We start from the raw sequence: 25,981 nt of genomic DNA on the forward strand, positions 1-25,981 counted from the left end.
AGGGTTTTTATTAGATATCATTTTGAGATTCAACTTTGTTAAGTAAGTCATTAATCTAACCATTTCGATAAGAGATAACTAACTAATCTATTTATATATTAAGAAATTTAAACAATCTCAATAATATTTATATATTTTAATATTTATATGTTAAAAAATTTGATTAATCTCAATACTTAATAAGTTTAATAAATTTAAAATTAAAATAAATAAATATTAATATTAAATAAACCTTTTAAAACATTCTTAAAATATTCTATATTCAATTTTTTCCTTTTCCAATAAAAGTAAATTCTCTTAAAAATGATTTAAAATATATTAGAAGAAAATATTTTGAACCGTTGGAAGAAAAATATTCAAAACAATGCTTACACGTTTCGGTTTTGGCTCTGTTTAACTTTTCTCCGCGCTCCCTAAAATCGAATCCAAGTCAAAATCGTTCAATGTTGTTTATAGTATTCTCACATTAATTTCAAAGTCCTTGAGGGCGGCTTCATGCTTTTCCTTCCCCACCAAGTTTTAATCTTTCAGATTTCGCATTTTTCAATTTTGTTCCCTCTCTGTATTTTCTCAACCGATCAAGCCTTCATATCTCTGTATGAATGGCAGAGGAGAAGGCTGGGCCCGGGCTTTCGCTAAATTTGGCAACAGAAAATGAATGGGAGGTTGTGAATGACGATGGCTTTGTTTACAAGAGACAAAAGAGCAAATACAGCGCTCCTGCTCCCTTTCCCAGTAACACCACAGCCAACAACGATGATCAGTATCTCAAGCAGCGGCGCTTGCTTAAAAAGGCAGGTCTGCTAAACCTCAAATCCAGATACGCACTAGAAATCAAAGAATGGGAATCACTTTCCCAAATGTCGCAGACCGCAGCCACATCCATTATCAACTCCAGTATAAACCCAAAATCATCTTCATCATCTCCGCCTCAGACCCAAATCCAGAACGCTCGCAAATACATTTTCAGGGAGCTTCTACAACAGGTAAGTACACATTCTCTTCTCTGCTACATGCATAAAACCTCTGTTTTCTCAAGTTTAGTTACATATGTTTATCTTCTCCACCATTTTCCTCTGCAGGCTGAAGCACAGGAGACCTTCATCCAGGAAGTAACTAGTTTCTGCAATGCCGCAGAATTGATGTGTGAAGTTCATGAACAAGACTTCAGACGGTCTGCTCTTGATTTTCTTATTTGGGACAGCCCCACCACGCTTGTGCATAGCCTATGCCCATCTGACTCGGAGGAAAATGCTTGATAAATTAATTTCTATCTTCCATATTTTGGGTTGGGCTGGAATTAAGTTCGCTCCAAATCAGGTATGATTTGGGTTTCCTTGTAATCTTTTATGCTCAAAAGTAGCGGCTCAGTTTTGCCATTTTTCTGTATTCATTACTTGTAGTCTCATTGGAAGTTCATGCATTCATATTATAAAACAGAGCATCATTCTATCCCTACTCACACATAGCTACCAAATCAAGACCCTGTTTAAATGTGCGAATAGGGCTGCTCCCACATAGGAATGGCCCTAGCTTGGGGATATGTAGAGGTTTAACCTATAAAGTACTTTGTCATGGAACAAAATCAGCACCTCGCTAGCTTTCAGAAACGCAACTCTTTTCAGATTTTCATTGCAGTATCAGAGCACCCTAATTCAAATGGGCTAGAACGTTAGTGGACAATGCTATGCATTACGTTGTGGATGATATATTATCTAGAACCCATGTTCTGGTGCATACATCTGCTGTGATTCCAAGTCCACTGCTGCTAACATATTACTGTGGCATTACCTGCTCTTATTACAAGGCTGCAAGTCTATGACAAATTTCCTTTTCTCATTCTAATGAAGGATGACAAATTTCCTTTTCTCATTCTAATGAAGGTGCTCTTGTATCTTTCCATAAGAAATCGCCCTAATGAAAATCTGTTTGAGCCTGGGATCCTTTTCTCTGGTAAAAAATTGCGAAACGCTCTCCAGTGAAGTCTCGATCAGAACCAGTATCGAACTGTCGAGCTGAGTGGTCTATTGAGGAGAATTTTGGGTGGAGGTCTGAATGTAAATATTCAGTAGTATCATATTTACATGCTCCATTATCCTTAGTTCATTTGTAATCCTTTTCCCATGATTTAGCTACTTCTCTCTGCTCACTGTTGAGACGTTGTTCCCAGAAACATACTATTAACAGGGTTTGGAGAATACAGTCTCTTTGGCTAAGATAAGGATCAGGGCAAATGAACCAAATGTTTTGTGAAATGATCATTCTCTGACCCAATGAGGCATTGCATTAATCAAGTCAATGACAAGTGATGCATAGGAAAGAGAGGAAAGTGTTCCTTAAAGGATCTCTCAGCTTCTGGTGCAAATCTAATCACACAGTATGAGACACATATGCAAATCACTGCTTCTACTAAAGAGAAAAGGATCTTCACAATCAATGTTGGTAAAGCATAAGACCAAGATGGATAGAATAACAGGTCTTTTTGCTTGTAGAAAATTGGAGAATGAGCAATCATCATTGACATTGCAGGATAACAATTGAACCTTTAGTGGATCAATCCAAAGAAAAGGACTCCCAGTCTAGATTTCGATCATCCACACTATGGTGATTCATTATTGTGTGCAAAAATAATGTCATTGTAAGACCTCTGCTCATGCTCAATTTTGCTTCGTTTCCAGTATAAAGCAACTACTCCATATGTCTAGTCACTAGGATATGTTCCATCTCTAACTGATGTGGCAGTCTTGCTGTAATCCTTAAATATTTCTCTTTTTGTAATCTTCTATTTTCATCATGAATATCCACTTCGATGAGGAGTTAAAACTCAATAACACAGACGCCAGAGCAATCAGTCCATCTCAATCTTCTTTCTGATTATATGATGTAAGCTTCCTTCACCAACTCCCTAGCTTTCTGTCCTGAAATGTAGACGGAAGTTCTCTTTTGAACCATAATTTTCACCTGAAAAAAAGGTTAAAACTGGCTCTTGTATGTCAATAGAAGATGGACTTACTAATTGAGTTATTGCCTTCTGTTGTTAAGAAATATAGCGTGACCTTCCTCTTAATCTAGATGATGAATTGGTAAACATTGATTCATTTCTTTTCAATAAACCCCATTGATTCACTCGGGGCCGGTTCTCTCGACTTTTCTGTCCCTTTTTTTTTGACAGGATGAACAGTACCACTCATACTTTTGAATCGCAGAAAGCTGTGTTTTTACACAGTACATGCGATAGAATCACACATCCGTCACAAAGGGTGAGTTTTTCATCGTTTACATATACATGGCAGGCTTGATATAGACCTGGAAAGAAGTACCATGTAGGCAGGGGAGATTTTCTCAAATGGAGGCTTCAGTCAGGTTAAATGAAAATATTTGTAAGTTCAATTGCCATTGATACATTCTATGATGCGACCGTCATCTCTTTCTACAGTAGAACAAACCTTGGGCATTTTTCCGACTTATCCGCAATTGCTTTTCTCATAGATTGTCCAATCCACCGTTGGACATAGGCTGCAAACCGAATTCCCCTTGTGATAACTAAGCTTCCTCTCTGGAAGAAAGTCCTGAATCTCTTGACTCTTGACATATGCAATGGGTTGTGTTAAAATTTCAGACCATGGTAAGCAGATTTTGCACTCAGATAATTAATGTAAAACTAGGTTTCTTAAAACTGAAAGCCTCAATCAAAACAGCAATCATTGAATATGTTAATCTACAAAGTTATGAACACATTGCTAGAAATTATGAACGGAAAATATACAATGCAGAACACTCAATACTGTAGCTCCGAGGGTTAGCTCAATTGGTCGAGTCCCCATCATTAAAGCACCTTTGTTATTGAGAGGTCATGGGTTTAATTCTCTTGACACTCTCGGGGTCAGGCTCTGTGGATGAGCTGATAGGAAGTGATCCCTTTGGATAGATCTGCTTGGTACAAATATTCTTTGAGGTTCGTGAACCACATAAAAAAAATGAACACTCCATACTGCGTCAATCTTCTATTTACTAAAAAAAGAAAAATTACAATGGTATAACCCAAACTTCAAACTTGCATTAACACAATGGTGCGCCCTTCATCTCCTTTATAGAATAGAAAGATGAGGAAACATATTTGGTCATGAAGCACCCTATGTGAATAACGTAATCCACTCAACCAGTGTGCCCTCTCCTGTGTGGATAGAAGTGCCAAAAATAGTGTCCCAGCTGGAGGATAATTGTTGCATTCATGCACTCCTCGTGGGGGTCTGTGCTTTCATCAGTCCTGTAAGCATCCTAGATGTCCAAGAGATCTACACCCTACACTAATGATAGTAAATGCATGCAGTGAGCTTCAAAATAGGAAAGCTAACCAAAGTGGAATTTGCTGTCAAAAAATTGAACTGGAATTCCAACATACATGTGCTCTCACTCTCTCCTACATAACTCTACACCTTTTTCAAGAACATTTGTGGTGTGCTCAGTTTGATCCGATGTGACCTTATGCTGTTTGCACAAGATCAAGGTCACTTATGCTAGAATTGCCATGCCATCAAAATTCTGTTGTGTATGTTTGGCTATGCATTGTTGAAATTCTGATGTTCTGTGCTGTAACAATCACTTATTACAAAACTTATTTATGCTGCAATATTAGATAAGCAATTGTAGATAGAACATAAATCAAATGCACAATAGAAGACAACCAAGAACACAATGAGACACAGAGAATTTAGGTCCAATGACCAAGGCAAAACCCACAAGGGGAAAACCTAACCAGATTCTTCTTCTATTAAAAATCAATTGTTCAACAAAGATATAGAGTATAATGTGAGATCAAGAGAATAAGTTCACCCAAATCTGAACAAGCTATAGCATGAAGATCACTGGTAGCAGCAATAGATGCACACACTGAATCAACCTTCCCTTCAACTGAATCAACACTGAAACATTGAAGCACTAAATCAACCTTGGCTCACCAAGTTCTGCTCTTACTCTCCAAGTCTCTCTCTCATAATCTTCTTCAACTCTCTCCAACTCTTTCTCAAGTTTGAATTCTTCTTTCACAATGCACAAGTAATAATGGGAGAAAGAATGAGGCACATATATATAGGAGGACCAATGAATCCATGCCATAAAGGAGGAGTAACTCGCATGCCAAGAGGAGTGTAACTCATGCCCATTTAGGAAATGTAACTCATGCCATTAAGGAGGTACACATGCCTTTGTAACTTATGCTTTTAAGAGAGTGTAACATATGCATTAAAGAGTGCGTAAGAGGATTTTTTTTTTATGACGTGGTTTGATGAGAGCATAAGAGAGTGTAAGAGGAATCTTTTATGACGAGCTTTTATTGGTGTAAGAGCATTAATTGTTGGGTTGTGTTATATTCTTTCCATGATTAACCTACGTAGTGAACCAGGGGGTTAGAGGGGGGACGGAGCCCCACCTTCGTTGCGCCGATTGCGTAGCGGGAGGGTCATAGGGGGGTTTCAGGGGGGTGGATGGCCTCCCTCTACGGGGTCCGGGGCAGTGTTCTGGAATTCTTTTTTTTTTTTGGAGCCTATATTAGGTTGGGCGAACCTACCTATGGTTTTTGGTCCATGGTTTTGGACGCGATGGTTTTCGGTCCATGGTATTGGATGCTTTGGCATGTATAAATATGTATTGTAACATTGAAAGGAATATAATGAAAAATCAAGCTGGCAGTCTCGATCTTGGGATCCAGGGTAAAATCTCTTTGTATATGTGTTTTATGTGTTATGATCTCGCATTGTTTATTTTATGTGTTTTAGAATTCGTATGCAGGTAATTTCTGTATGGGGTTAAAACTTACATTTGGTATCAGAGCTTTTTTGGTTTCAAGGGGACGCCTTTGTTGCTAAGGGGTTTCGCTCGGGCCTGTGGTATACCCTGTTCAATGGGAGATCTGTGAGATCGATTCTGGTGGTGAAAGAAGATGGCGAGCAGTGGAAAAATAGAGATCGAGAAATTTAATGGTCAAAGTTTTGAGTTGTGGAAACTCAAGATGGAGGATTTGTTGGTGGATAAAGATCAGTGGATCACGGTAGATCCAGGTACTAAACCAACGGGAGTGTCCGATGAAGAATGGAAGAAGTTGGATCGGAAGGCAAAGAGCACAATACGATTGCGTGTCTCAGATTCAGTATTGCTGAATGTATTAGGGGAAGCTACGACGAAGGCTTTGTGCGACAAGTTAGGGACTTTGTACCAATCTAAGTCTTTGGTGAATAAACTGTTCTTGTGAAAAAAGATGTGTAACCTGAGGATGAAAGATGGAGACTCGGTGACAGAGCATCTGAATGCATTTAATATTGTGGTAAGTCAGTTTGCATTTGTTGATATTAAAATTTCAGATGAAGATAAGTGCATTAGTTTGTTGTGTTCTCTACTAGATTCGTGGGATTGTCTGGTTATTGCAATAGGTAGCAATGCAACTGCCTTGCAGTTTGATGAAATAGTCTCATCCTTGCTGACGGAGGAGATGAGACGGAAAAATATGGAGAGCTAGAATGGTGATGCCTTGTCTGTACAAGGACGGTCCCAAAACAGAAACAAAAATAAGTAATCGAGTGGGAGATCTAAATCTAGAGGGGGATCTAAATCTCCAGGAAAACTTGTAAAGGTGGTGTGCTGGAAATGCGGAAAGGAAGGACACTACAAAAGGGACTGTAAATCTAAAGTTCTTGATAAAGGAAAGGGATCTGATGATGCTCTTTCTGCAGAGGTGAGAACCACCTCAGATGAAGGTGGAGATGTGTACTTGGCTTTTTCAAGTACACATGTAGATCATGAGGCATGGTTGATTGACTTAGGTCCATCCTTTCACTTCACTCCCCATAGAGAGTGGTTCTGTGAGTATGAGAAATATGATGGTGGTGATGTCTTTTTGGGGGATGATAGGAAGGCTAGAATCGTTGGTCGCGGAAAAGTAAAGTTGAAGTTACAAGGTGGAAGGATTAGAACACTTCTGGGTATTCTACATATTCCTGCATCGGTTAGAAATCTGATTTCTGTAAGCAAGCTGGATGATGCAGGTGTAAAGATAGTGTTCGAGGCAAGATGGTTCGGGGAGCACTGGTATTGATGCGGGGAGTTCGGATTGGAACTCTGTACAAGCTGGAAGGTAGCACTGTTGTTGATGGGTGCAACAGTTCTGTGGTTCCTGAAAGTGGAGCATAAAATCTAGTGGTCTTTGGAGAGAAGACCATGCTGTGGCATCAAAGGCTTGGACATATTGGAGAGAAGGGCCTTTGAATACTTCATGGCAAAGGTATGGTAGAAGGTATGAGTAATAGCTCTTTGGATTTTGATTTCTGTGAAAATTGTGTATATGGAAAGCAGAATCGGGTGAGTTTCCCCTTTGGTGGTAAGAGAGCGAAACAGATATTAGAGCTTGTGCACAGTGATGTGTTTGGACTTGTGAAGGTTCCATCACTGGGTAAGTCTGTGTACTATGTATCATTTATAGATGACTTCTTAAGGAATACATGGATATATTTCCTTAAGAAGAAATCTAAAGTCTTTGACAGGTTTAAAGAATTTAAGGCTTTGGTGGAAAACCAGACAGAGAAGAAGATAAAGGTGCTGAGGACAGATAATGGTGGGGAGTTTTGCAGTAAGGAATTTGAAGAATTATGTAAGAAGTGTGGTATAGCATGGCAGAAGACTACTCCATATACACCTCAGCAAAATGGAGTTGTAGAAAGAATGAATAAGACGTTGATGGAAAGGGCAAGAAGCATGCTCATTGGTGTCGGGTTAGGATAGGAATTCCGGGCAGATGCGGTGGAGACAGCATGTTACCTGGTCAATAGATCACCTTCATTAGCGTTGGAGGATAAGACTCCACAAGAGGTATGGATTGGTAAGAAACTCTCTCTTTCACATTTGAGGGTATTTGGATGTGATGCATATGGACGTGTTCCAAAGGAGAAACGAACCAAGTTGGATAGTAAATATGAAAAATGCATCTTTATTGGGTATAAGGATGGTTTAAAGGGTTGTAAGCTTTAGAACCCAGCAACAAGGAAGGTTGTGTATAACCGAGATGTGGTGTTCAGAGAGGTGAAAGATGTTATTAAACATGAAGTCCAATGAAAGGAACTTGAGAAGATAGAGTTTGAGCTAAAGGAGGAAGAATTAGACTCTACAGCAGAGGAGGAATCAGAAGATGAAGAGCCACAAACTTTGGGTGTAAGAAGATTAGTTTGAGAAAGAAGGCAGCCAGAAAGGTATAGTCCATCTTCTTTCTATTCAAATTTTGCTTTGTCTGTTACTGATGATGATCCCAGAACTGTGAAGGAAGCAGTGGATTTAGAGGATGGAAAACTCTGGAAAGAGGCCATGGTTGATGAAATGGCATCTTTGCACAAAAATGAGGCTTGGGATTTGGTGGAGTTGCCGGCTAGAAGGAAACCCATTGGTAGCAAATGGGTGTTCACAAATGTAGAAGGAAAAGTGGAGAAATACAAAGCTTGGTTGGTGGCAAAAGGTTATTCCCAGGTGCCGAGAATTGATTTTGGTGATATTTTTCTCCTGTTGCCAATGTAACTTCTATTAGATTACTTTTATCTATTGCTGCTGCTCTTGATTTTGAGGTAGAATAGATGGATGTGAAGACAACATTTCTTCAAGGGGATCTGGAAGAGGAGATCTACATGAAGCAACCTGAAGGTTTTGCAGTGAAGGGTAAGAAAGAACTGGTATGCAAGTTAAAGAAGTCTTTATATGGGTTAAAACAGTCACCAAGGATGTGGTATCAGAAATTTGATACATTTATACGGGGACTTGGCTTCACCAGAAGCAAAGTAGATCACTGTGTGTATTTTAAATTAATTGGTGACCGTGTTATTTATCTGGTCTTGTATGTGGATGATATGTTGCTGGTTGGAAATGACAAAGAAAGTATCTAGGATTTGAAGATCCAATTGTCCTCCAAATTCGACATGAAAGATCTTGGTGTTGCAAACTATATTTTGGGCATGGAAATTAAAAGAGATGAGGCAAAGAGGAAGCTCTGGTTAAACTAGAGGAAGTATGTCAAGACAATACTGTAGAGGTTTAATATGCAGGATAGTAAACCGGTGAAGGTTCCTATTCTTGTAGGTGTAAAGTTATCTGCTGAACAGTGTCCCAAGACACAAGAAGAGGAAGAGGATATGTCTCGTGTTCCATATGCAAGTGCTGTCGGTAGCCTAATGTATGCAATGGTTTGTACTAGACCAGACATTGCACATGCAGTGGGAGTATTGAGCAGGTTTATGTCAAAACCAGGGAAGGAGCACTGGACAACAGTGAAGCGGGTTTTCAGGTATTTGCGTGGCACTAGTGATTATGGTTTGTGCTACCAAGGAAGACCAGGATTGGACAGAGTGTTGGATATTCATGGCTTTGTTGATGCAAACTGGGTTGGAGATCTGAATCAGAGAGGATCTACAAGTGGGTATGTGTTTAACCTATTTGGAGGTACAATTAGTTGGATGAATAAGAAACAATCTGTAGTGGCACTATCAACTACAAAGGCAGAATACATGGCAGCCACTCATGCAAGCAGGGAAGCAGTTTGGTTGCAGAGATTGTGTTCAAGTATGGAGTTATTACATGGAGCTATAAGGATAGACTGTGACAGCCAAAGTGCAATTTTCTTGGCAAAGAACCCTGCTTATCATTCAAAGACAAAGCACATTGATGTTTAGTATCACTTTGTGAGGGATATGATAGAAGACAAAAAGGTGGACACTTTGAAGAATACTGCAAATGCATTGATAAAATCCGTGAGCTCTGAGAAGTTCTCTTGGTGTAGAGAAACAATGGGCGTTTCAGAGCTAGAAAAATGACTAAACTCTTCTTGGCCCCCTGTGGAAAGAAAACAACAAGTGGGAGAATGTTGGGTTGTGTTATATTCTTTCCACGACTAACCTACATAGTGAACCGAGGGGGGGGGCGGAGCCCCACCTTTGTTGCGCTGATTGCATAGCCAAAGGGGGGGGGGTAGCCTCCCTCTACGGGGTTTGGGGCAGTGCCCTGAGAAATTCTTTTTTGGACCCTATATTAGGTTGGGCGAACCTACCTATGGTTTTCAATCCATGGTTTTGGACGTGATGGTTTTCGGTCCATGGTATTGGATGCTTCAGCATGTATAAATATGTATTGTAACATTGAAAGGAATATAATGAAAAATCAAGCTGGTAGTCTCGGTTTTGGGATCAGGGGGAAAATCTTTGTGTGTATGTGTTATGCTCTCGCATTGTTTATTTTATGTGTTTTAGAATTTGTATGCAGGTAATTTCTGTACGGGGTTAAAGCCTACAATAATGAGAGTGTAAGAGGAATATGCCATGCCAATAATGAGAGTGTAAGAGAACATTATTGAGAGCCATGATTGAGTGACTTGAATTTCTTTTTAATAATAGTATCATAATAATAATAATAATAATATTGATGATTAAGTCGAAATTGAACTATTAGGATTGATTGATGATCATAAGGGATTTTCCATCAACAATACTTGATTACCAATTGATGCAAGGTGATTTACAATTTTTGGAAAGTTATACTTGAGACTTTCTATCTTTAGACTTTCTATTTTTGTAATTTCTATTTTTAGAGTTTCTAATTTAGAAATTCATCCTTGAGTTGCCAAATTTTCAACACTCCCTCTTAGCTAGGGAGGAATTTCTTTTGCAACAAAAGATCTTTGCTTTCTCTGCTCATTGTTGTTCATCTCTGCTCTGTATCATTTGGAATAATGATGTCTCACTCTAATGAAGAAGAATCATCATAGGGGAGCTCTGGCTACCACCCTATATTCACTTGGGGGGGTTGCCACTTGCCAACATATGACAAGGATCTTGCACAACCAAGTTTCATGTTCGCTTGGGGGGATAACCCACTTATCAAGGATCTTGCACAACGAAATCATGTCTCTTATTGGGGGGATAACCCACTTGACAAGGATCTCACACAACCAAGTCTCATCTCTGCTTAGGGGATCCACTTGTCAAACACATGACAAGGATCTGGCACAACCAAGTCTCATCTCTGCTTGGGGGGATCCACTTGTCAACACACGACAATGATCTCACACATCCAAGGTTCATCACTGGTTGGGGGGGTCCACTTGTCAACACATGACAAGGATCTCACACATCCAAGGCTCATCACTGGTTGGGGGGATCCACTTGTCAACACTTGACAAGGTTTTGCACATCCAAGGCTTATCACCATGACCACCCTCTCTAGGAAGGGTCAGATCTGTTAGTCCAAGCTGCTCTCTGAAAACCAAGAACTTTCCTTTCGACAAAGGCTTGGTAAGAATGTTGGCGATCTGGTCATTAGTCACTATATGATGGAGTCTCACTGCTCCTCTATGCACCATATCTCGGATATAGTGATATGTGATCTCAATATGCTTGGACTTGTCATGGAACATGGGATTTTTTGCAAGTCGAATTCCACTCTTATTGTCACAGTATATTATTGTCGTATCTAGAACATGTTCAAACAACTTTCCAAAAAGATTCCTTAGCCATACTGCCTCACAACTAGCCATGCTAGCAATAATGTACTCGACTTTAGCTGTGCTAAGGGCTATATACTTTTGCTTCTTGCTCATCCAAGATATCATGGCAGATCCTAAGCTAAAGCAACATCCATATGTGCTTTTTCTGCCAGTAGAGTTACCAATCCAATCAGCGTTAGAGTACCCAAGTAGTCTTACATCTCTGATGGTATATTTCAGTCCAAGATTGATGGTCCCATGCAGGTATTTCATCACATGCTTTGTAGCAATCCAATGTTCATGAGATGGTTTAGTCATATATTGGCACAGAGTATTGATCGCCAAACATATGTATGGTCTAGTGTTTTCTTAGAACATCAGTGCCCCAATCAATTGACGATGCTCAGGAGAATTTGCCAAATCAGGACCTGTAGCTTCACCACACAAATTCTTGAAGTTCATCTCCATTGGAGTATTCATGGATTTACATTCTTTCATACCAAATATTTCAAGCAGTTTGACAACATATTTTCCTTGAGAAAGGAAAATCTCACCAGGTTTCAGCCGTACTTCAAGACCCATAAAGTAGTGCATTAAGTGAAGATCTTCCATTTCAAATTCAAAAGCTAACTCCCTCTTACACTGGAGGATAAGATGTTCACTATTGGTCAGAAATAAATCATCAACATATAATACTAAAATCAAAAGCATATCTTGGACTGCCTTGAAGTAAAGATTTGGATCAAAATTACTTCTAGTAAAACCAAGCTTCATAATGAAGTTATCAATGTGGGCATGCTAAGCTCTTGGAGCTTGCTTCAAACCATAGAGGGCTTTCTTTGGTCTATACACATGAGTTTTCTGGTCATGTACTCCAAATCCTTGCGGTTGCTCCACAAATACTTCTTCTTTGAGGAAGCCATGCAGAAAAGTAGTCTTCACATCCATTTGGTGAAGTGACCATCCTTGGCTAGTAGCTAGAGCCACAATAGATCAAATGGTTGTATAACAGGGAACAAGTGCAAATATTTCATCATAGTCTATTCCCTCTTTCTGAGAGAACCCTTTGGCCACAAATATAGCTTTATATTTTTCAATACTACCATCAACACCATGTTTAATTTTATACAACTATTTAGAAGGCACAATAGATTTACCTTGAGGTCTTGGAACCACTTCCCATACATCATTATGAATGGTTGACTCATATTCTTCGGCCATTGCATCTTTCCACACTTTAGCCTTCACAAATTCTTCAAAAGTGCATGGTTCAGCTTGAATAATGTTGTTCATGGCTACAACATATTATTGGAACCGACATGGTTTCTTGCTTTCTATGAAGGTTCCTTTGGGAGAAACATGCTTATCAACATCTTGAAGGGTGTCACAAAGCCATAAAGGTCTCCTTTTAGCAGGAGGTTCACATGGAGGAGGATCCAAAGGATCCACGGGCTCCATGGGTTCATCAACAGGATCAATTTCAGGCTCAAGATTTTTTTGTATCTCAAATGCATCATCTTGACTATCAACATTAGCAGAAGGAAGAGGCGTGTCTCTATGCCTGCCAAATTACACAACAATGTCTGTTATTCCAACTCCTGATGATGTGCTCGGGTACTGCCGGAAGCCTAGGCATCATCTTGCCAACAAGTACTACCATCCCCTGTGCCTCATGCTCACCCAACGCCTTGAGCTGTCTAGTTGAAAAAGCAACATGCAACTCCCTCTCGGTTGCAGAGGGTGAGCCCAAGGGTGGAACATATGCTACCTCGACAATCTACCACGCCATCCCTAATCCTGTACCTGTCAACTTGAGCACCTACCAAGTGTCTCAACTGGAGAGTCTTCTCCCGACTCATGACACGAGGTGTCTCATCCAACTGCCTAGGGTGAGCCTCCCATGCCTTGCTGCTTGAATGGAGAGTGTCAAGGGGCGACAAACAAACACTCTGCGACTGTAAACAACACTGGAAGATGATGGGTGGGTATGTCCCAAAGGGTATGATCAAGAGTCTTTCGGAATACTCAAGAGTAGTCTTGTGGACGACCCTCTCTCCACCTCGGATCTGTTGATAACCCCCTCGAAGCCCTGTCTCCACTAAACATGGTGTCCCCAGATGCTCAACAATGTCCTCATCGATCCTAGGTGAGTTGCATCCAATGGTACACCTAATGCCCTTGTCCATAGGTCTCCTTGGAGGCAACGCTCCAAGATTCCATTGCGTTGCACCATGCATCACTGCATACCACCAAGCAGCACTGCGCTCCTCGACATGCCACCATATGTTGCAACTTTTACCTGTACACTGCTGAATACCCTAGGCTATGGCTATACCATCCTGTACTGTCCCGTGTCTCGCTTGTGTCACTGCCCCTGTCACTCCCCACATGTACTCAATGCGATGTGAGGTACTCCTACTCCTCAACGCAGTCCAACATACTATGACACACCCCCATGCGTCTCCATGCCCATCCGTAGGCCATTGCTCCATGCTAGATGCTCCTACCCATCCCTGGATGTGATGGCCTAAAGTTGTGTCCATATGCGTCGGCCCACACCTGACTTGTATCATCACTTCCACCGTTGCATAACCATGCTCTTCAATGAAGGGATCTCCCCTCCAAATCCTCCTTGAGGGGCCCAAGAAGTGAATCTCTCTAGGTACTAGTAGTGATGCCACTACTGCTTTGCTCCTCTGTGTCCTTCGTGCCCTACGCAAGTGTGAGGAATCCCTAACTCCATACAAGTCATTGTTTAGTGGTTTGCCAATGCCACCTTCGACAAACTCCTGCCAGAGTATGTTGGTCATCCTGTGATCCCATGTACGACCATCATACCAAAATGACTTAAGGAGTTTGTCCATGAACTAGTTGGCCACTGGTGCTGACCGAGACTCCCCTATCGAATGCGTGTGCTCAATTGCTAGGCCAACTACACCACCACGGTCGTTGTCAATTGGCATATCCGAGGAATGATAGGTAGTCCCACTTGGATCCCAATACCAGTCTAGGCTTCCAGTATCCCCAATGCTTGAAAGATCCTGCTGAGCTTCATGCCGGTCCACTACCATCTCCATAGCCCACTCCATCGGGTACCAACTCAGAATCTCTTGTCATCCAACCCCAAGAGAGGGATTGAATGTACGAACTCTCATACACAAGACAAGCCCTCTATCTTGCGAATGCTGCACCCTGTGCCTCTCATGTCACCTCATCTCATCAGCTTGGTCAACACATAAATATGTCGAGGTGGCTCAACCTCTCTCTCTCCAAGGTGCAAAGGTAAACTACTGACGCTACAAGCCCCATCTATGTATGTTTGAAGAGGGCTGCTCTGATGCTCTAAAGTGCACTCTAGTTGTACCATTAGGGAATTCAACCGTTCCCCAACGTGAGTCAGTTTGGTCTTTGACTCGGCACAAACCACTCTCATGCCGTCCAACTTCTCGTTTTGTTGTAGAATGGCCTCTCGAACTGTCGTGGCCTTCTATCTCAATGCTAGAAGGCCGTCTTGGAACTGATGAAACTGCTGTGGGTATCTATCACCTGCAGACTCGGTCACAACTCTGGATACCTCAACAACTATGGGTGGCACCTCCTCAACAGTAGGCTCTATCCTCTCCACCAAGGTGTCAACTAGGACTATCAAAGAAGTCTCGAATAATGGTGACTCCTACACCACACCAAGTAGATTGATGTGCTTCTCACCATCCTGTGGGCTCTCAGCATCATGCTCCACCTCCTCCTCAGGCTCCTGGTATTTAAAGCTAGGTATCCACCAACAAAAGTGCTCCCTGGTCTCACCCTCTAACTGTCCCTGTCTTGCTTGCTCCTTTTTAGGAGATCTGGTGCCTTGATTTTGTCGACTTTCCCCACATAATGTAGATGGCTGCAACCCCATGACCTGCTCACCTTTAGCATCTCTGTCGCAAGGGTGAGGATGGGTTTGGTTTGTCACCCTCCACAACTGGGCCAACCTCTCATCGTCCCAACGGGTTCCACCCCAGAATTTCTGCATACTAGATTTCCCTTGAGCCATGGGTTTGTCTCCAGTTTCACCTGTCATTGGGCACTCCTACCCAAATCTCCCATGCTCTTGTTGGCTACCCACAGTTGGGCCAAGATCAAGGCTTTGATACCATTGTAATGTCCCAAACTAGGAAAAATAGTGTTATGCAAAGCAAACAATAAAAACAACACCCTAAAATTGAAACATTCAGTGCACACCCATAAAAAGCCTAGGAATAACCATTAGCTGAGCCATTTTATTATAATTTGGGAGCAAAGTACAATAATCTGGAAGAGGTGCACCTGGGCTTGCTTCAATGGTAAGCGTGAGAAATCCCAGGTGATAATATGTCAAGCCTAGATGGAAGAAATAGCTGCTGCAATGATGCCCTGCATTGCCCTTGTGGAACTATGTTGTCTGTTGCAAAGATGTTGATGGAAACCCCACCTCCAGTGCTTAGAAAATTCTAGGAAATTAACCCCGGGCTCTCCATTGAATACCCAAAATAACTCGCGAAGGAATTGGCCAAATGTTGACCTAGGAATTTCAACCCAAATTCTCCTAGCTCCTTTAGGCTGCAGCTACTGGCTGAGTTGGGACCCTTGTTTGACCCCTCAAATTTGCCCAGAATTTTTTTCAAGTTAACCTTAGCCTCTCCTTAATAAACCCAGAAAAACCCATAAAGGGTTTGGCCTAATTCTGACTTCCGAAAATCGACCCCCAAAGGCCCTATGCTCTCCATTAGCTGTTGAGATACGCTGTCTGTCAATGCACCAACAAACCTCCCCAAAAACACCCCAAAAAGGCTGCAATCCACTCCACAAATATTATCCTTATTTCTCCCGGCAAGTTCCAGCCACAATGAGCAAACTCCTCACTCACACGTGTGCCCAGTGACACCCTTTTGTGCAGGCCCAGGAGTAGCAAACTCACTCTAGAAAATAGTTGTCTCCTCCAGCTCCCAAACTCCCCAAAAAGCCTACAAAATACTTGAGCTCCCTTCTCCTAATTTCCTTCGGTAATTGCTCCCCGAAAGAGCACTGAAATGACTCCCTCAAGAGCCTCTCCTGCATCCTCCAGAAATATGCATTGCCTGGCAAATCTGAATGCAAATGCTGGAAAATTCACTACAAGTGTCCTCCAGACAGGTGTGAAAGAACCTCTCTAGGGTGGCACTCGAAGTCCCCGGAAGAAATGGTGAGTTGTCCGCTCGGAGAGTTCGTGCTAAATAGCGAGTGACCCAGCTAAGTAGCTCGAGCAACTAAGGTTGAGTTCAATATGTCAAAGATACCAAATGAGGTTGAGCTTCCTCTATTCATGGGCCTCTTTTCCCATGTGGGCCCCCTCCAACTAGCAATTTGACTTTCCCTCCCTATCCATTCAAACTTCCTTCTAAGGTGGTGCGTGTTTCCTCATGTGGGTGGCCCCCATGCTATGCCAACAAAACATTTGGCCCCTTTTCCCTTCCTAAGTCTTTTCCAAAAATCACATGGGTCCCATGGCCTCCAAAATTGTCAAAGTTGTAGAATAGATAAACCTATAACAATTTAATTTAGGAAGGGACATTACAGTCCTCACAAGAAGAATACTCCAAGGGATGATGACAAAAACAACCAAAACAACTTCAAAGGCAATGGAAATGAAAGGAACAACAAGTTCAACAACAAAGGAAAGAGGAATGCTCTCGCGGCTCGATATGGAAATGGTCGTCCTCCCAAAAGGTCGAGAAACTCCAGGTATGAGGAAACTAATGTTGTAGATAAGCAAAAATAATCTTATCTTATTTATGCCCTCACCACTGCCTCTCCTTCAGATACATTGGATCATTGGTTGATTGATAGTGGACCAGTGGTGCCTCAAGGCACTTCACTGGGTACAAGGAGGTCCTCTCAAACTTGGTTTAAAAGAAAACAAGTTTGGAGATCATACTTGGGGACAATGCCATCTACCCCGTGAAAGGGATTGGGACTGTCACTCTTCACTTAAATCAAGGTCAAATCCTTCATCTACAAGAAGTATTGTATGTACTTGATTTGAAAAAGAACTTGGTCTCTATTTCCGCAATGGAAGATAAAGATTTCAAGGTAACATTCGTTTATGGGAGGGTACGTGTTTGACGAAGGAACCCGAAAGATGCATTTACACTTGGATTTAGGGTTGAAGGTCTCTATCAGGTTGGAGGAAGTCCTTTGGGAGAAATGACTTGTGATACTTCTCTTCAATCCAAATTATGGCCCTGAAGATTTGCTCACCTTCATTACAAAGCCTTACCCGATGTAAGGAAGATGCTCACAGGTATGCCCGAATTCAACATAGATCATGAAGGAGTTTGTGAGGGTTATGCAACTAGAAAACATACAAGAGGACCATTCCCTTCAAGTGAAAGTCAAACTATCGATATTCTTCAATTGATCCATTCTGATTTATCAGGTATGTTGCCTATAACACCTTTGGGAGGACATTTGTACTATGCAATTTTTGTGGATGAATTTTCTCGCAAAACATGGATATATTTCTTGAAGAAGAAGGACAAAGTGTTCAAATGCTTCTGCTTTTTCAAAGCCTTGGTCGAAAATCAAACAGGGAAGAAGATCAAAATATTGAGGACCGATAATGGAACCGAATATGAGTCAAATGAATTCAATGACTATTGTAGAGAAGCTGACATTAAGAGGGAGACCACTACTACATATACTCCTGAGCAAAATGGTGTTGCCGAAAGGAAGAATCGAACTATCATAGAAGCCACCCGTGCCATGCTTCATGATCAAGGCCTACCAAAGTTCTTATGGGGAGAAGCTGCCAACACCGCTGTGTATGTTCAAAATAGATGCCCGCATCAAGCATTGGACTTCAAGATACTGGAAGAAGTTTTCACTGCTAAGAAACCTGATGTTTCTCATTTTAGAATTTTTGGTTGTCCCGTATATTTTTCATGTGCCAAAAGAGAAAAGAAACAAGCTAGAAGCATTTGGGAAGAAAGGAACATTTGTGGGCTATAATGAAACTTCGAAGGCATATAGAATCTATGTGCCTGGTCAAAAAGAAGTGGAAATAAGTCATGATGTCACTTTCGATGAAGATTCTGCCCTTGGGAAAGTCTGAGACCTTCCTTTCCCTAGGAAGGACAACGATGATGATGTAGGAAAGTAGGATGAATCTCCGACAGATGCTCTGTTGCCTGATGTTGAAGGTCCGATGGATCCCATTGATCCACCTCCTAGTGAGTCCTGCATTTCAAGAAAAAGACCTTTGTGGCTCAAAGATACTCTCGAAGATCTTGAAAGACATGTTGCACCAAGGGGGACATTTCGTGAAAGCAAGAAGCCGAATAGGTACCAAGGGTACTTAGCTGCTATGAGTACCATTGTTCAATCTGAGCCATGTACGTTCGAAGAAGTCGTGAAGCACCAAGTATGGAAGGATGTGATGAATGAGGAATATGAATCGATCATGAAGAATGATGTCTAGGATGTGGTTCATAGACTTAAGTACAAGTCAATGGTCACTTCAAAATGGCTTTACAAAATCGAACATGGAGCTGGTGGGAGCACTAAAAATTCAAGGCTAGGTTCATTGTTCGAGGCTTCTTTCAAGAGGAAGGAGTGGACTATGACGAGATATTTTCACGGATTGCCTGAGACACCACTATCCGACCCATCATTGCTCTTGCTGCCTCTCAAGGATGGAGCCTACACCAAATGGATGTCAAACCTGCTTTCTTGCATGGCTCGCTTAAGGAGGAAGTCTATGTAGAACAACTTGAGGGGTTCGAAGTTCAAGATTGTAAGACATGTATGCAGGTTGAATAAATCCCTCTAAGGGTTGAGCAAGCCCCTATGACTTGGTATGAGAGGATAGATAGCTATCTTACGAAGCTGGGTTTTACAAGGAGTGAAGTTGACCCGAACTTATACTTTAAGGTTGAAAAGGACAGGTCTCTCATTCTGGTCCTATATGTGGATGATCTTTTTCTGACAGGTGCAGACTCTCTCATTTATCAATCCAAGAGATTGTTGGCTTCCGAATTTGATATGAAGGACCTAGCTTTGATGCATTACTTCCTAGGCTTGGAGGTCTGGCAAAAGCTAGTTGATATTTTCCTTTCTCAAGGAAAATACATTGTGAAGCTACTTGAGAGATGTGGGATGGTGGAATGCAAGTCTGTGTCTACTCCGATGGAATTCAACTTCGAGAGGCTATGTGGAAGCGCTGCGGAGTCCGAATTGGAAAATCTTTCCAAATATCGACAACTTGTGGGGACCTTGATGTTCTTGATAAACTCTCGTCTAGATATATGCTTTGCTGTAAATACATTGAGTCATTTTATGGTCGGGCCTCATCACATACATTAGATTGCTGCCAAGAATCTCTTGAGATATCTCCGTGGCACAATCAACTATGGTTTGAGATGCACTACCGGGAATTTGAGGCTAGATGGATACACTGATGCTGACTGGGTTGGTAGTATGGTGGATCATAAGAGCACATCTGGATGTTGCTTCTCATTGGGGTCTGCTTCAATATTTTGGATGAGCAGGAAGTAGAAATCAATTGCTTTAAGCACTGATGAGGCCGAATACATTGCTACTAATATGGCCTATTGTGAAGCTATTTGGTTGAGGAAGCTCTTCAGTGAGCTATTTGAACACGTGTTGGATACCACTGTGATCTTCTGTGACAACCGAGTGGGATTCACCTTTCAGAGAATTCCGTGTTCCACGACTGCTCCAAGCACATTGATATCAGGTACCACTTTATCTGGGATATGGTATAACGGGGAGCAATAAGGCTCCAGCACATTAGGACGGATGAGCAAGTCACATACATTCTCACAAAGCCCTTAGGGAAGGCCAAATTCTTAACCTTCCGAGAGAGACTTGGAGTCGTGGAAAGACCCTCCTATAAGGGTACCGCATGAGTTGGACACTGAGCTCTGGGAGCTCCTGGGGGCTTGGGGTACTTCTTGGAGCCATGAGCAACCATAGGGTGAGTGGTTCACCTTCCCCTAGTGGTGCGCTATCTACAGGGCGAGTGTTTCACCTTCCCCTATGATTGCAAACACATATATGTAAGGTGAGTGGTTCACCTTCCCCTATGATTGACATATGCATAGGATGAGTGGTTCACCTTCTCCTATGGTGTATATGCAGGATGAGTGGTTCACCTTCTTCTTCTGATGCCCCAACATACGTCCTACCCATGTAGTCTGGGACTCATGGGAAGTACCTCTCATTTGACTAATGAGTTGGGAAAAGTGGTTAGGGACCATAACACTACTGATGGACGCATCGTGTATTTCCATACTCCCCATGACTAAGATGCATGGTGTTCAACAACTTTGATCTAGGATCAAGGATTGCCTTTTGTCAGTGGAGAGTGGTAAGGTCTTGTGACTCACTTTTGATCACTTCTTCTTCATTATTACTTCATGGTTCAACAGAGCAGAGATGACAGATATGGTACATAACGACTAGATGGCATGATGATAGACAAGTGGAATTCTTCCTAGTTGAGAGGGAGTGTCAAAATTGGCAACTAGGGCCAAATTCCACTTTGGGACAACTCATTAGATGGAGATGATTATTGCATTGGATTCTTCTTTTCGAGAGGTCCAGGTTTGATATAAAGATCATTTCATTTAGACAAGTAAAAGTGTGATTTTGAATTTATTCTCTCACATGTACAAATTATTAAGGTCGGCCTCACCTTAATGTAGGCTCAAGAAGAAGCCCAATAGACGTGTCTCTTCACCTACATCAAAGGGTATAAATAGAAGAGACCTCTCTCCTCATTTGGACATCATTCACTCAACAATTCTTCTCTCTCTTCAACAGATTGGTTTGTACAACTTGGGGATCTTCTCTCTCTCTCTCACATATGCAGCTAGGAGGACTGTTTTTCTAGGTTGAAACAGAACCGAGTTTTTTAGGCTATTGACCGGCATTGACTAACGTTGACCCTTGCTAATTTGACTGAATTTTGACGGCGTTTTGGAGGCAGAATTTCACACTCTTGAGGCACATTAATTGGCACAAAAATCGAGGTGTTTGGGATTGTTTGACTAGCGTTGATTGCAAGGTTGTTTGACCACAGGGCTAACTATTGTTTGATTGAGTTTGACCAGCATTTGTGGGATTGTTTTGGGTTGAATTTGACTCTTGATGGAGGTCGAATTAATCTGCCTTTGACTGAGCTTCAAAGGAGGTGACTTGCTGCTGATTTGACCAGTGTTGACATTATGGTTAGGGTTGAAGTTTGATTGCAATTGACTACAAAACTTGACAAGGCTAATTTGAATTTGTATTGGGCTATTCTATTTGACTTTTGTACTGTGTGTGTGTGTTGAACTATTGAATAGTAATAAGAAGATTTGATCAAAGGGTTTTCCCCACATTGGGGTTTTTCCTTGGCATCTGCGAAATCTGGTGTCCTCTTGTCTTGGCTTGTTTTCTACATATGTTTTTATGTTCTATTTGCGTTTACCGTCAATATCATTAATTGTTAATGTGATTGCTACTGGAAATTATTGGAAATTGTCATTGGGCCGCTAAAGGAACATTGAAGTAAATTGTGCTAAGAATAGAACATACCATTGTTATCTAAAATTAACACTTCCACAAATTCACACTTCTTTCCAACTCTTCTTCTAGCCCTTTTCCAACTTTGCACTTCCTAGCTTCCAGCTTCAGGATATTGAACTATGTGTGAGAGAATGAGATGCTCTAAATGAATTTGAACTGCCTTGTATATCTAGCCTTCCAGTGAGGTCAAATTACCTGTCTTGAGGCCGACTTGGTGTGGAGAAGACTAAATTCATTTTTGACTCAAAATAATTCTTTTACATGATTCGAAAACTTGAGAAGGGTCTCTTTTAATGTACAATGACTCTAACGACTCAGAATAAATACTGGCAGTCCTCAATGGGGACTTTTACCTAAAACAAGATGACCCAAGCATGAAACCCATGCTTTAATAAGTCATAATAATAATAATAATAATAATAATAATAATAATATTTTCTTCATTCTTTTGATAATAACATTTCATTGTGACTCCAATACATTTATGAAGACCGAACCTAGTTACAAATTTCAACACCAACCTCATTGGATTTCTTATGGAGAAAGTAGAATTTTAGATCCCACTCAAAATCTTGCACACTTAACAATTTTTAGGATTTTAGGATTTGGGGGATTGCAACGTTTCCATTTGACTCTGTCATGTATGAGGGCATGGAACTAACTTTTAATCAAGAGCAGCAAGCCCTCTCTATATACCTTGAAGTTGGCGGTAATGATTGTTGAACTCCTGTATCATCACCAAGTAAAAATGTATGATCACTCAAACAAAATCTTGATTTGACATGGTAAGGTTTTTCTATCTTATTTTAATGCTTAGAGGGTGATATTGATGATGAGGATCCTAGGATCCTGATATAGAGAATGATTTTGATGATACATAGTACTAGTTATTTGTTGTAACATTTTTTTTTTTTTGGGCTCTAGAGGCCATTTAGGGCCTCTTTGTTGATGTATTTTTGGTTCAGAGATGGATTACACATGCACTAGTTGTATGGTTGAATTTTGTATCATCATCATGTAAAATTGTAAATGTTTTCGTTTCTAAATTCTAAAGAGATTTAAATCTGTCTATATTTCATTTTTGTATGTGTATTAATTCACTAATTTGTTATATGCATATAATAAGTTCTCCATGTCTTATTTCTGGGGTCACCATGTCTCATGTCGGATACTCGTATTTTCATGTCATTCATGTCCCATGTCATCGTGTTAGGTGACTTAGTTCATGTCTCATGTCGGATACTCGTATTTTCATGTCATTCATGTCCCATGTCATCATGTTAGGTGACTTAGCTCAGAGGCATGAGCCAAGCTAGGCAATCAAAATTTTTGAGGGTTACCCAAAAATTTGGTAAGAAATACTTATTTGCATGACACATGGCTGGAACTGCCACTTGGACATAGAAAATAATCATTGCATTCTAACATCAAGCTATTTGTGGTTGGCAACACACAACTCATTGTTGTTAAATATGTATAGGAAGAACTTGATGCCCTTTCATGTACTTATAGACAATGTGTTCTAGGCACCAAGGCTTACAGGTATTATGTAATGACCTGCAGGTACTTACTGGGGATTTTTGTGCTTATTAGGGACTTAAATCACAACTAATCAGATGGAAATGCACAACATGATGCACAAATACCATAAATGAAGCTTCAGGGTATGACCCATTGCAGCTCTACAGCTTTTACAATGGGCCTAAGTTGACCTTTGTGTCACTTTGCAGTAATGCCAACTGCCAAGGTTTTGACATTTACTATAGCTCATATATGAACAATTGAATTGGAGATACAATTTATTAATATCTTGTGGTCAACATACAAATATATTGCCATATAAGATACAAATACTAGTTACAGCCTTTGATGCCACGTGGTGACATAAACGTAGGTCTTTTTAAATTTTTAATGCTGAATAAGATCTGGAAATAATCCGAGTACATTTGGAATCAGCAAGAAATAATAAAACATCAACAAAAACTTTTTTTGGGTCATTGCCAAAACTTTCCCCAACTTTTGGGTGCTTATTACAAGACAAAGAAACAAATTTGCTTCTGGAAGCTGAATAGTTCTGAAGCAAAATGTGAGTGGCTCTAGGCTGCAACGACGAGAGAGGGAGGAATGCATATTTCTTAACTAATCCCACTTGGATTGTTCATTCCATCCCGGGGTGACCCTTGAATTAATACTTGTCCACTTTCCATAATATATGTGACTTTGTAATGCTTTGATGTTTAGTTGCAATTTCACTTGTTGTCGATAGTTTTGGGATATTAAGATTAGCTCCAAAGTTAAATTTGTTAGGCCCCTACTATCCTTTTAGGTTTTTCTGATTCGACTACATTTTAACTGTCATATAACTTGGATCCTAGGATACTGTTGTACAGCTAACTTCTTTTATTTTAATTTTCAAATAAGTTATTACCTTTTCTTGTGATTTAGTTTCGTGTTACTGATTCTAGATTAGAATAGCATACATATATGATGGGACTCTGCATAAATTGTCTCAAAGAACAAATAAGATTGACATCTTAAATGGTGAATGCATGTGATTAGTTTTGTTTAACTTGTCTCATTTCTTTGTCCATTCAGGGGGGCACTAGTTTGCCTGGCTCTTTAGCTGGGGATTATTGGAAGTGTAAAAGTGGCTGCGATTCTCGTAACTTTGCACAGTGTGTGGAGATGGCAATTCAGCAGCTGGAAATTTGTATGTCTTTCTTTTACAAATATCATGCAGACAGATTGGAGGTGCAGTTGGTGGTCTATGGGCATTGACTGTCAATGATGTTTGCCGTGATACTGTACACTGGGTTTGCTTTGATTTTCCTTTTTCTAACAATTTTTATTTGTGGTAACTATAATACGTGAATGACACCCTTTAATGTTATAAAGCTTGTAAATTTCTATTTCACAAGGGGCAAGTTTATGGTATATGCCTATTGAAATTACCAGCGCTTTTCCATCACCTGGAATTTTTCCTAAACATACAAACATCCTTTGTTGGTGAAGTGTTGAATTTAACTTGTGCTCAGAATGCAAATTCATAGAAGTTCGGATTTTTTGGTTTTTTCTCACTTCTGTATTAGCTTAAAATTTATATCAGCTACATGGTGAAAAGGCCGAGCACAAAAATTATCCCGTCTTCTGTTCATTTAGTGTAAAGTTTTTGCTTTACACAAAACATTCTTTTGGAATCTACACTCACTTCTAGTTAGAGAGAACACCTAATTCTTGTGGCAGCTTCTCATTAAACAGATCATATAACATGCTCAAGAAACGATGCAAATATTTATTCAAGATTTGTTTAATCTAGAATGAAGAAGTCAGATTACTTACTTGAAAATTGGTACATGAAGGCTAGAAGTACTCTTATCGTGTTCAATAGTTCATCTCTTGATGCTATTTATAATTGCTGTTTTATGACTTGTTCTTTCTTTCAAATCAACCCAAGAGATGACTGCAATTCCCAAAAAGGAAGATAATACTATGGTGATTACATTGAATAAGATGATTAATAGTTGAAACTTTAGTATATTCTGGTACACAGGATGACAAATGCTTGAGTGTACCTTTTAATACAGAGGATGACAAATGCATTGGCATTAGAGTGGTTAATTGGTAGGAAACATTCAGGTATGATGTATCTTTACCATTTAGGTGTTTTGGTATTACACTCTTTGCTTCCCAAATGTATTACTAGATCCTAGTCTTGACGGGTAGTCGAGTTGGTTGAAGGCCCCCCTCCTCTCGCCAAGTCATTGGCCCTCTGTCATGAGGCGCAGATTCAATTCTCTTTGGGTCCACTAGGGTCAGGCCTTGATAGTTGGGTCAAATGGGCATGGCGCTCCATTTAGAGGTGTTGTGTGAGAAAAAAGAAAAAAT

General features: G+C 40.6%; 1 protein-coding gene across 1 annotated transcript; it reads left to right on the top strand.

Moving 5' to 3' along the window:
* The first annotated feature begins 428 nt into the window (after positions 1–428).
* On the top strand, positions 429–25,149 carry LOC149200918 (uncharacterized). The gene is made up of 3 exons (XM_089399646.1): positions 429–986; positions 1,083–1,320; positions 24,692–25,149. Exons 1-2 carry the CDS (start codon positions 603–605, stop codon positions 1,257–1,259), a joined length of 561 nt encoding a protein of 186 aa, XP_089255772.1. The 5' UTR covers positions 429–602; the 3' UTR covers positions 1,260–1,320; positions 24,692–25,149.
* The last annotated feature ends 832 nt before the right edge of the window (positions 25,150–25,981 follow it).

This window comes from Pinus tabuliformis, chromosome 2_1 (assembly GCF_031772625.1).
Source record: "Pinus tabuliformis cultivar Carrire ecotype Pingquan chromosome 2_1, CPIR1, whole genome shotgun sequence".
In the NCBI taxonomy this organism is placed as follows: Eukaryota; Viridiplantae; Streptophyta; class Pinopsida; order Pinales; family Pinaceae; genus Pinus; species Pinus tabuliformis.

Bases quoted from the DNA above. Each gene is read 5' to 3' on its own strand.
- LOC149200918 (XM_089399646.1), top strand. From the start codon at position 603: ATGGCAGAGGAGAAGGCTGGGCCCGGGCTTTCGCTAAATTTGGCAACA. The intron at 987-1,082 runs GTAAGTACACAT...TTTCCTCTGCAG, and splicing joins TCAGGGAGCTTCTACAACAG to GCTGAAGCACAGGAGACCTT.